The sequence below is a fragment of the Trachypithecus francoisi genome, unplaced genomic scaffold, assembly GCF_009764315.1.
Source record: "Trachypithecus francoisi isolate TF-2019V2 unplaced genomic scaffold, Tfra_2.0 Contig01585, whole genome shotgun sequence".
Taxonomy (NCBI): domain Eukaryota; kingdom Metazoa; phylum Chordata; class Mammalia; order Primates; family Cercopithecidae; genus Trachypithecus; species Trachypithecus francoisi.
Genome location: NW_022681444.1, coordinates 10107990 through 10118389, shown reverse-complemented (window position 1 = coordinate 10118389; position 10400 = coordinate 10107990). Strand labels below are relative to the sequence as shown.

Below are 10400 nucleotides of genomic sequence, written 5' to 3'. Positions count from 1 at the left end.
TTGTCACCTAAGCTGGAGTGCAATGGCGCGACCTCAGCTTACTGCAACCTTTGCCTCCCGGGTTCAAGTGATTCTCCTGCCTCTGCCTCCTGAGTAGCTGGGATTACAGGTGCCTGCAGCCACGCCCAGCTATTTTTTATATTTTTAGTAGAGACGGGGTTTCACCATGTTGGCCAGGCTGGTCTCAAACTCCTGACCTCAGGTGATCCATCCACCTCGGCCTCCCAAAGTGGTGGGATTGTAGGTGTGAGCCACCACACCCGGCCTCTCTATTATTTTAAAAGGCCTCCTTTGATAGTCTAGATACAGTGCTAAGTTTTATATAGCAGGCTAAAGAAGGGTGTGTACACGATGAGGCCATTGTTGTTAAAAATAAATAAGATAAATAAATAAATAAATGGAAAAAATAAAATTAAGAAAAGGTGCAGGGCTGTGCAGCCTCCCCAAGAGAGTGCATTTGAATCCTGGCCTCAGGCTCTTCCTGGCTGTGTGACCCCGGGCAGCTTACACACCTGTTCTGCGGTGGACATTGTTTCTTTGTTTTCTTCCTCTGGTTGAGGAAAGAGAGCCCACCGGCCTTGCTGGAGTGGGAAATGCTGGACTGGAGGGTGCAGGTGCGTGGTGGGAGCTGTGGTGGGGAGGCCAGCAAGGGGGTATCCCTGGGGGTGAGGGCTGTGCCCAGGGCGGCATCTGGGGCTCCGGCTCTCCAGCCACCCTGTGCAGGATACTGGGTGCCCTTCCTGGCTCCACTTACCCTCCTCTTTTTTGTTTTTTTGTTTGTTGGTTTGTTTTTGAGATGGAGTTTTGCTCTTGTTGCCCAGGCTGGAGTGCAGTGGCGCAATCTCAGCTCACTGCAACCTCCGCCTCCCAGGTTCAAGTGATTCTCCTGCCTCAGTTTCCTGAGTCACTGGGATTACAGGCATGTGCCACCACATCCGGCCAGTTTTGTACTTGTAGTAGAGACAGGGTTTCTCTGTGTTGGTCAGGCTGGTCTCAAACTCCGATTTCAGGTGATCCGCCCACCTCAGCCTCCCAAAGTGCTGGGATTATAGGCATTAGCCACTGTGCCCAGCTGTTTGCTTTTTTTGAGACGGAGTCTTGCTCTGTCGCCCGGGCTGGAGTACAGAGGCGTGATCTCACCTCACTGCAACCTCCATCTCCTGGGTTCAAGGGATTCTCCTGCCTGAGCCTCCTGAGTAGCTGGGACTATAGGCGTCTGCTACCACATCCAGCTGGTTTTTCATTTTTACTATATATTTTTTTTTTGAGATGGAATCTTGCTCTGTTGCCCAGGTTGGAATGCAGTGGTGCAATCTTGGCTCACTATAACCTCCGCTTCCCAGGTTCAAGGGATTCTCCTGCCTCAGCCTCCCAAGTATCTGGGATTATAGGCGCTCACCACCACGCCTGGCTAATTTTTGTATTTTTAGTAGAGACAAGGTTTCGCCATGTTGGCCAAGCTGATCTTGAACTCCTGACCTCAGGAGTGATCCGCCTGCCTTGGCCTCCCAAAGTGCTGGGATTATAGGTGTGAGCCACCGTGCAGCCCACTTTCCCTACTCTTACCTTGCTCTCCTGAAGTGTCTGAGGGGTCTGTGATCCTTCAAATAATCTCCTTTGCCTCTTAAATCACCTGGTGTTTTGTTTTGGTGCTTGTGGCTAAGGTCGCTGGCCAGGATGCCTCAGAGCCCTGGTGTGTGGAGCTGTAAGATGGCCATATTATATTAGTTGATCCCACTCTCAGCATCACTGCAGGGACCCTTGAAATAAGGCATGTCCAGCCTCAGTGCTAGGGCTTAGCAAATGCAGGGGTGAGAGGCGATGTCTGAGTGTGGATTTTATTTTACAGAAAAACACTAGAAATATCTATCAGAAAATATTAACAGTTATGCTGGGCGTGGTGGTTCACACCTGTAATCCTAGCACTTTGGAAGCCTGAGGAGTGAGGATGGCTTGAGCCCAGGGATTCGAGACCAGCCTGGAAAACATAGTGAAACTCCATCTCTACCAAAAATACAAAAAATTAGCTGGGTGTGGTGGTGTGTGGCTGTAGTTTCAGCTGCTCCGGTGGCTGAGGTGAGATGATGGTTTGAGCCCAGGAGGTGCAGGTTGCAGTGAACCGAGATCGTGCCACTGCACTCTAGCCAGGGCAACAGAGCGAGACTCTGTCTCAAAAAAAAAAATAAAATAAAATAAAAGAAAAAGAAAAAGAAAATATTAATAGTTACTAGCTCTGGATAAAGAATTGTGGGTGAGTTTAATTTACAAATTATTATGATTTTGCTTTTCTGTATTTTCGAACTTTCCTACAAGTTGTGACATGTGATTTAAACCAAAAAATAAGTAATGTTTTTCTTCCTGGTGCCTTTCCCTTAACTCTTCTGGCTGGGATGCGCAGGGACGGACCAGGCTTCTGGGGAGACAAGGAAGCGGGCCTAGGTCTGCCAGGAGATGCTGCTGGATGCTCCCCAGGCTCCCATAAATGCCTCGTAACAGTAAGGCATGGGCTGGGCAGGAAACGCCGACGCAGCAATTCTGCTTATTTAGGGGAGTAGGTGGGGGCAGGGGACAGGCCACACTGCTGCAGAGGGCTGGCGGAGGCGTTTCCCCTGACAGCAGAGCCGTTCAGATGAAGCTGGGCTCCCCAGGGTTCCTTGCTCAGCCTGACCTGGCTCTGGGCGCCAAAGGAAGGAGGCAGCTGGAGGCATGGAGGTGGGGGGCAGCTGCGGCCGCCCAGCGGGGGAGTGGATGCCTGATGCCTGCCCAGGGCTGCCTGGCTTGGGGGTGAAACACTGGACTCTGGCGTCAGGCAGTCCTGGGTTCAACTCTCGCCTCTGCTTCTTAGAAACTGTGACCCCAGGCAAGTGACTTTGCCTCTCCCAGCCTCCACTTACCCCTCTGTAAAATGGGCATGACAATCCCTTCCTCCGGAGGCAGTGAGTCTCAATCTAGGACGATTTTCCCCCCAATTTGGCAATTACTGGAGGCACCTGGAGTTGCAACAACTGGGGACAGGGCACATCGAAGTGCCACATGGAAGCCAGCGATGCTGCTGCGCATCCCGCGTGCACAGGGCATGCCCCCACCCCCTGCCATGGAGAATGACCCAGCCCCCAAGGTCAATGGTGCCAAGGTTGAAAACCTTGCCCTAGGGTGCAGGTGAGGGTTAATGCAGTAATGCAAGCACAGCGCCTGGGGCGTGCGGTGATGATGATCCAAGCCGCACAATGGGAACCTTTTCCTCCTCACCTCCCAGAACGAGGTGTCAAAATATGAGCTCTGGGGACAAGGGTGTGCCATTTTAAAAGAGAATGGTCTAGGACTTTTGGCTCCGCCGACCTTGTTTTCTCCTTCTCCTGCTGCCTGGAAGATGTCAGAGTTTTTCCAAATGGCCACTGGCAACATTCCGTCCACCCTCCGGGTAGGTCAGGGCCTGAGTGTGTCCCTGGGGACTGGGACTGCCACTCTGATTTACAACGAGCTCCACATCCTCAGCCCTGGATGCACAGGCCGGTGCCAGAAGAGCTGACACAGAGTGGGCCCAGCTGACAGAGGTCAAGGAGGACAGAGTGGGTGCCCACAGAGGCCCCTGCCTCCCAGACCCCTCAAGGGTATTCGGGGACACATCCAGGGTGACATAAAGAGGTATGCCCTCTGCACCACTGTGTGGGCCTCTTCACAGCCCCCAGCTGCCCACCTTCTGCACCAGGGGCTTCTACTGCAGCCCCCATGCCAGCCTGGCACTGATGCCTGACAGAGGGTGGCCCACTTGCCTCCAGACAAGAACAGTGCTGGGATGTCATTGACGTTCCAGGGTCCCCAGCCTCGTGGATCGGACCAGGACTGGCCACTGGGGTTGGGCCCTGCTGTCCCTGTCTCAAGTTCTGCCTCTAGTTCTGCTTCTAGGTGATACTTTATCATCTTGATGACTAGGAGGAAGCATCTGCTGTTTACTGACTGCGGCCAGTGCTGCTTTTCTCTGGGGTGGGTTCTGCTCGGCTGCCCTGTGCTCACTGGAAGGCAGGGGCAGTCCTGTTCTGAACAGAGGTGGACTTCTCAGCCTGAGTCATGGACAGTCCTCTTCCTGGTGACCTGAGGGTCACCACAGGGGACTGCGGCCAAGGAAGGGTGGGTTTCAGTCTCTCTGGCCTTAGAGGACTCAGGGGGCCCATATGCCAATCAGGGATGGTCACAAGAACTTGGAAAGTGTGCATGGAACAGAAAACCCAAATTCTAGTGTTTTAATCACATCAACGTTTATTTTTTTTTCTCACACAGTAAGACATGCAGGTGGTGCGGTGGCTCACACCTGTAATCCCAGCACTTTGGGAGGCCAAGGCCGGAGGATCACTTGAGCCTAGGAGTTCGAGACCAGCCTGGGCAACATAGTAAGACCCCCAACTCTATAAAAAATAAGTAGATAAATAAAAGCAGTGCCGAGGTTGCAGCCAGGGCAGGTGTCCCAGGCTCTGCAACTTCCACCCCCAGCTCCACCCTTCACTTTTATGCTCAGTATCTCAAGAAGGCTCCTTCCCCATCCTGCTGACTGAAAAACAGAGGAAGGGACGAGAGAGAAAAAACAGAGCCACAAACTTGGACAACTGAGGCTTTGTGGGGTGTGGAGGAAGGCATGACTTTTAAGGAACTTTCTGGAAGCCCCACCCATCACTCCTGCTTACATCTCACTGCTCAGAGCTGTGTCCCCTGGCCACTCCTATCCACAAGAAGCCCCAGAGAGGTGTTTTATCTGGGTGCTTTGGGTCCTAGGCAGTGGGGTTTTGTGCATAAGGAAGAAGGTGAGGGTAGAGATGGGTCAGCTGTGGGAGGATCTGGGCTGGCAGAAGGCACTTCCGGGTCAGCGGGGTGCTGGGGGTGGGAGCTAACAGATGAGGCCAGGAGGGGCTGGCATGTGGGCTCGGGAGGCTGTGAATCCTATGCAGTGTCCTGTCATACCTCCCCCTCTTTTTCTGTGTTGTACTCTCCTGCTGTCCCCAAGGCCAAGTTTGTTCCACTTGGTCTTAGCTTAGCTTTGGGGACTCAAGGGAAGGACCCAGGTCTAAACCTCACAGCCGGGAAAGAACAGGTGTGGTGGCAGAAGTCAGTCTGGGAGCACCTGCAGGTGGAGCAGTGGGAGCAGTTAGCAACCGGGACCGGATCTCCGGGACTGCTCTGAAATAAATTTAGGTGGACAGGAGGCTGGACCGAGGGGGAAGTGTGGCCCCAGGGCTGGAGACACCAAGCAGAGCTGGGAGAGCTGCTGGATCCTCTGAAGCAGAGATCCCAGGGGATGAACCCCGAATCAAGAAGCTTCCTCTCACCACTCCCAAGCTGCCCCTGTCCCCTCCAGCACTCCTCCTTAATCTTGAGAAGCTAATGAGGACATGGAAATGGTGGCCCCAATAGGGAAACCATTTCTTTAAGGCTTTGTTGTGGGTTCCTCACTAAGCCCCAAACCTGCCCAGCGTCCCCAACACAGAAAGAAAACAGGCCGTGGAGGCAGCAGTGAGCAAATTCTTTACTCCTCGGATTCTCGCCCCTCGGCCCCCGCGGTGACCAACACTCCCGCCCAGTCCCCCCTACAGGGGACGGTGAATACAAACAAAAATAGTTCTCTACAGAACGAAATTTCCAGGCCCCCCACCCCTTCCTTCTCTCCTCCTCCCCCACACGGTGAGTTCCTTGGTCACCGGGCCTCCGGTGAGGCCTAGGGTCTGATGGGGTTGCAGGAAAAATAAAGAAAGAATAGAAAACGGGACCGAATCAGCGTCTGGAATTGTAGGCAACTGGAGGTCGGGGTCCGCCGCCGCCCGTGAGCCCGGCACAGGCCAGGGGTCGTCGGCCACAGTCCCGTGTGTGCAACTGTGGTGGGAGGCAGGACGGGGTGTGGGCCAAGCAGCGTTTCTCCCGACCCTCTGGCTCACCGCCAGCGAAAAAAAAAAAGAGAGAGAAAGACAAAAAAGGAACTGGGCAGCGGATAATACAAAAGAAAAACGAAACCAAATCGCAGGCGCGGGGACCGGAGTTCCAAGGCGCCCCTGCTGCGGGGGGAGGGCAGTGCGGGCGGGAGCGTGGGCCGGGCGGGGGGCCCTGCTGAGTAGCACCTGGGAGCAGCTCGGGCCGCACCCTTCTCGCCGTCCGGCTTCGGACGCCGGCCCCGCCCCGGGACCCCGGGACCCCCGGCCCCTGGGTGCAGGGAGCGTCCCCCGGGTGCAGGGAGCGTCCCTCGGGCGGGGCTCAGCGGCTCAGGCGGGCGGCCAGCCCCAGCAGTAGCAGGCAGCCGAGCAGGGTGGCGGGGCGCGGGGCGGCCCCGGGCGCGCGGTCGCAGTCCAGGCCGCCGTCATCGTCGGCGGGGTCGCAGCGGGGCTGCTCACAGCGCACGCCGGTGTAGCCGCGCGGGCAGGCGCAGCGCTGGTTCTGCAGGCAGGTGCCTCCGTTCTGGCACAGCAGCTGGTCGTCGTCGCACACGTTGGCTGCGGGCGGAGGGGGCGGTCAGCACGGGGCGTGGCTCGGTCCCTCCCGCCCCACCTCTGAGCTCCTCCGAAGCAGGGTGTGCGAGCTCCTGGGGGCGCCGTCTGGGCCGGGGGTGTAGGAGGCTCCGGGCGCGCTGGGTGTGAAACGTCCCGCTGGAAGGGTAACGGCGCCCGGGCGAGATCTGGCCCCCGGCTGCCTCCCACCGCTGCCCCTCTCTCCCCGCCCCATTGGCCTCGGTGCGGTTCTTCAGACGCGCCTGCAGTCTCCAGAGCTGTGTACACGCTGTTCCATGCGCCTGGAGCGCCCTGCCACCCTCTGCCCGCGGCTAACGCCGACTCGGACAGCCTCCCTCCCTCTGTCCCCGCAAAACCCTTTTCAATCAACCCCAGCTGCGTCTTTCTCGTAGTTCCCACCACGCACCACCCTGCCCTAGGTCGCATCAGGCCCCGCCCTGAGCTCTTGGACCCGCCCCTCGGCCCGGACCCCGACCCTAGCAGCATCCTGTCCACGCCCACCTGCCCGCTCAGTCTCGCTAGGCCCCGCCCACCGCCCCCGGCTCTGCCCCATCTCACCAGGCCCCCACCAACTTCCCGGACCCTGCCCCGTCTCGTGAGGCCCCGCCCACCTCCCCTGCCCCGTGTCGTGAGGCCCACCCACCTCCCCTGCCCCGTCCCACTAGGCCCCGCCCACTTCTCCGGCCCTGTCCCGTCTTGCTAGGCCCCGCCCACTGCCTCGGTCCTGCCCCGCCACCTTTCCGCAGGCTCCGCCCACGGGGGAACGGCGCGCACTCACGGTAGCAGCCCTGGCGCCAGTAGTGCGTGGGGAGGCAGTCGTCGCACTTGGGGCCCGCCGCGCCCTCGCGGCACTCGCAGAAGCCGGTCTCGTTGCACCGGTCGTGCACGGAGCCTATCTGGTTGCAGTTACACTCTGGACGGACACGGGCACGGGCGTGCGGTCAGGGCTACCTGTGGGCGCCGTCTGCTCGGACCCACACTCTCCCGGCCTCGCAGCCGGGTCTCCGCACTCCCCAGGGGATGCTCCTCCCACTGGGTCCACGTGAGCCCGCAGCTTGACGGCGGGTGGGGACTGCCCGGGGTGTCCAGACCTGGAGAAAAGACTCCGGCTTCCTTCCCTGGGATCAAAAATCTCCCAGCCCCGCCTTCCTCGCCCTGGCTCTGGCGTGGCCCGGGTCAGCCCCTTCCCCTTTCTGGGCAACTAGAGGGGTCGCTGACCCTTCCCATCTCCAAAGAGCTGTGACTCCGACAGATGGCAGAAGCTCAGCGGAGGCCACTGAGCATGTCTGGGGCTGCTGTGCTGTGGAGGTGGCCCTCCTCCATAGCTCCTTTCCAGGGGAGTGGAGGAACAGCCTATGTCTGCTCCCGGGGGGGCCCAGTTTGTTTCCTTGGGGCTCTGCTTTGTGGGAAGGGGCGAATATCCTCCACCCTGAGAAACTTTGCAGCTCAGTGATGGCTCTGGGGGTGGAGGCAGGGAGAGCCAGGGAGAGGAGGAGGGTGCCAGGGTGGGGGCGCCTCTAATTGGATCCAAAGGCCCTGCCCTGTCTCTGTAGCTGGCCCCCTGTGACGTCAGCGGCTTTGATCACTTAGAGTTGACGGAATTATCTGAAGGCTGCCGCCATAATTCAAACCGACAGCTCCAGCTTTGCAGGAGCCCCTCCTCTGCGCAACCAGAGCCGCCTGCTGGGGGGGGGGGGGGGGGGATGGGCGATGGTGTCCCAAGAGGTCTGGCTGGGCAGGGTTGGGGGACAGCCCCTGGGGCTGAGACCTGGCCTCTACTGACGACAGGGGCAACCATTCCAGGTTGGTGCGTTTTGGTTGGCGGTCATGGCTTTGGTCTTTGCTCAGGCCCAAGGCCCTGATGAACTTCCTTCTCTATCCCAAAGCCAGTCCTTGAGTAGAACTTGGAAGAAAGCAGACCAGGTGCCCACCGGGGGTGAAGAGCAGCTTTATAGCTGGACCTGGGCTGGTAAAGCGTTTGAAGAAAAGCTTCAGCCACAAGAAAAGAGCTGAAAATGAATCTGATCTGCCTCCCGATTTGATAAATGAGGAAGCCGAGGCCCAGGGAGGGGAAGGCACCTGCCCAAATGTATGCAGCAAGGCCATCTTTTGGCCCCCAACTGGCCCCTCCACCCTTCTGGAAAGGAGCTATGGAGGGGGACTGTCCCCTCCACCACCCCCCACCGACACCAGTCCCAGACAGATGCTCAGTGGCCTCTGCCACTGAGTGCCTGCCACCTGCTAGAGTCACAGCTCTTTGGAACCAGGAAGGGTCAGTGTCCCCTCCAGTTGCCCAGAGAGGGAAAGGCCACTGGTAAGTTTTGCAACTCCAGTGCCTGCCGCAGAACCGCAAGGGGAGGTTACTAATAGAGCAGCTTCTGGAGCTTTCTGTCCTTAGAGATGGAGTGGGTCCTGGAGTTAGAATTCCCACAGCCTCCCTAGGTGATTCTGATGCAGGGGGCCCTAGAGGCCACCTCGCAGTGCAGTGCACCCTGCACACATTCCAGCAAGTTCCCTGTGCCGTGTCCACGCCCTCTCACCAATGCAGACGTTCTCATCGTCCAGTTCTGCCGAGCCGTTGCGGTAGTAGCCCAGCCGGCAGTGCTGGCAGTGTTGACCTCGCGTGTTGTGCTTACAGCTGACGCAGGTCACCACATTCAGGAAGTCAATGTAGCTGCAGCGGTTGGAGTGACCGTAGCATTCGCAGTCTGGGGCGGCCAAGTAGGAAAAATACCAATGATCAGTGAGAATTCAGGGAAACTGAGGCACAGGGCAAGGAAGGACTCACCCCAGGTCATGCAGGGAGGAAGGCATCTTTGGAAAAGGTACCGGAAGGTGCCCTAGGCCTCCGACCCTTCTGTCGGATTCAGGAAGAGACAGGCCTCCCTGCTTTGAGCCCGGAGGAGAACCTGAGTAGGCTGAGCCCAGGAATTCCCACCTGGCCCTGTGGGCAGGGAACCAGGGAGGGCCAGTGGGCAGCACGTGCCAACGCCTGGCTGGGCACCAGGGCCAAGTGCTCGCTGAAGGATGCCTGCGTGCCAGAGTGATTAGAAAGTGATTCATGCAAGGAGGGCGGGCTCATGCCACCTGGCTGTGCACTGGGGGAGGGCGACGCCTGGGTTGCCGGCGCTCCCTGTGGTGTCCTCGGGTGGATGAATGCATGGGCGGACACTGGACAAGATGTAATGGGCCAGGAGCTCCTGCCCATGCTGCTTTGGAAGATGGTTGGGAGGAAAACGCCCACCTGTCGGACCCTTCTTATTAGCCTGAGCTTTCTGCAAGTTTGGTTGTTTTGCAGGATGCTACGAGTGAGTGCCACTTTAAAGCAGGTGCCCCAGGAACCTGTTTGCCTCCCTCTGGCCCTGGCCCTGGCCTGGCTTGTGACTCGCTGCTCCTGGAAGCACATGGTTTCATTCCAAGGACCACCACCACCATGTCCTGCCGCCTCCTGCACCCCACTCCTACGTGGTTCTCAGGTTGACCCCTGCCTAATCAGCTCCGCTCCGAGGACCAGACAAGCACGGGGCAAGGCTCTCAGGGATTGGAGGTGAACCCCACAATGTCAATGGAGGATTTGGTAAGGAAGGTCACCACCCCTAAGAATGGGGGGTGCATCCCTTGATGTTCCTACGAAGGGACACAGTATTCACCCGTCCACAAGCCAATGTGGCTGCCCCTGAACAAGGACGGACACCGGCCACCCTCTTGAAACACCATCAGTGTATCTCTAGAGGACCCAGCTTTCCTTTTGTGATGGGATAAGGAGGGACTGACCCAGTGGTCAAGGGTATGGGAGACCCTGGAGAAACAGCCTGTGCCCACGAGAGATGGTGGGCATTCCCACCTGTGGACCACCTGGATCTGCCCCCTTCACTTTGTCCCTCCAGAGACAATGAGGAGGTGAGGCATCCTCTA

At 58.0% G+C, this 10400-nt stretch overlaps 1 protein-coding gene across 9 annotated transcripts in view; it reads right to left on the bottom strand.

Moving 5' to 3' along the window:
* Positions 1-5491: 5491 nt before the first annotated feature.
* The window catches only part of NTNG2 (netrin G2), an 80494-nt gene continuing 75585 nt past the window's right edge, over positions 5492-10400 (bottom strand). For all 9 annotated transcript variants that reach the window (XM_033194689.1, XM_033194621.1, XM_033194658.1 and 6 more), the window contains 3 exons: positions 9026-9193; positions 7264-7398; positions 5492-6470 (listed from right to left, as the gene is read on the bottom strand). In XM_033194689.1, the coding sequence (XP_033050580.1) occupies positions 6235-6470; positions 7264-7398; positions 9026-9193 (539 nt within the window). In that variant the 3' untranslated portion in view covers positions 5492-6234. The remainder of the gene's footprint in view (positions 6471-7263; positions 7399-9025; positions 9194-10400) is intronic.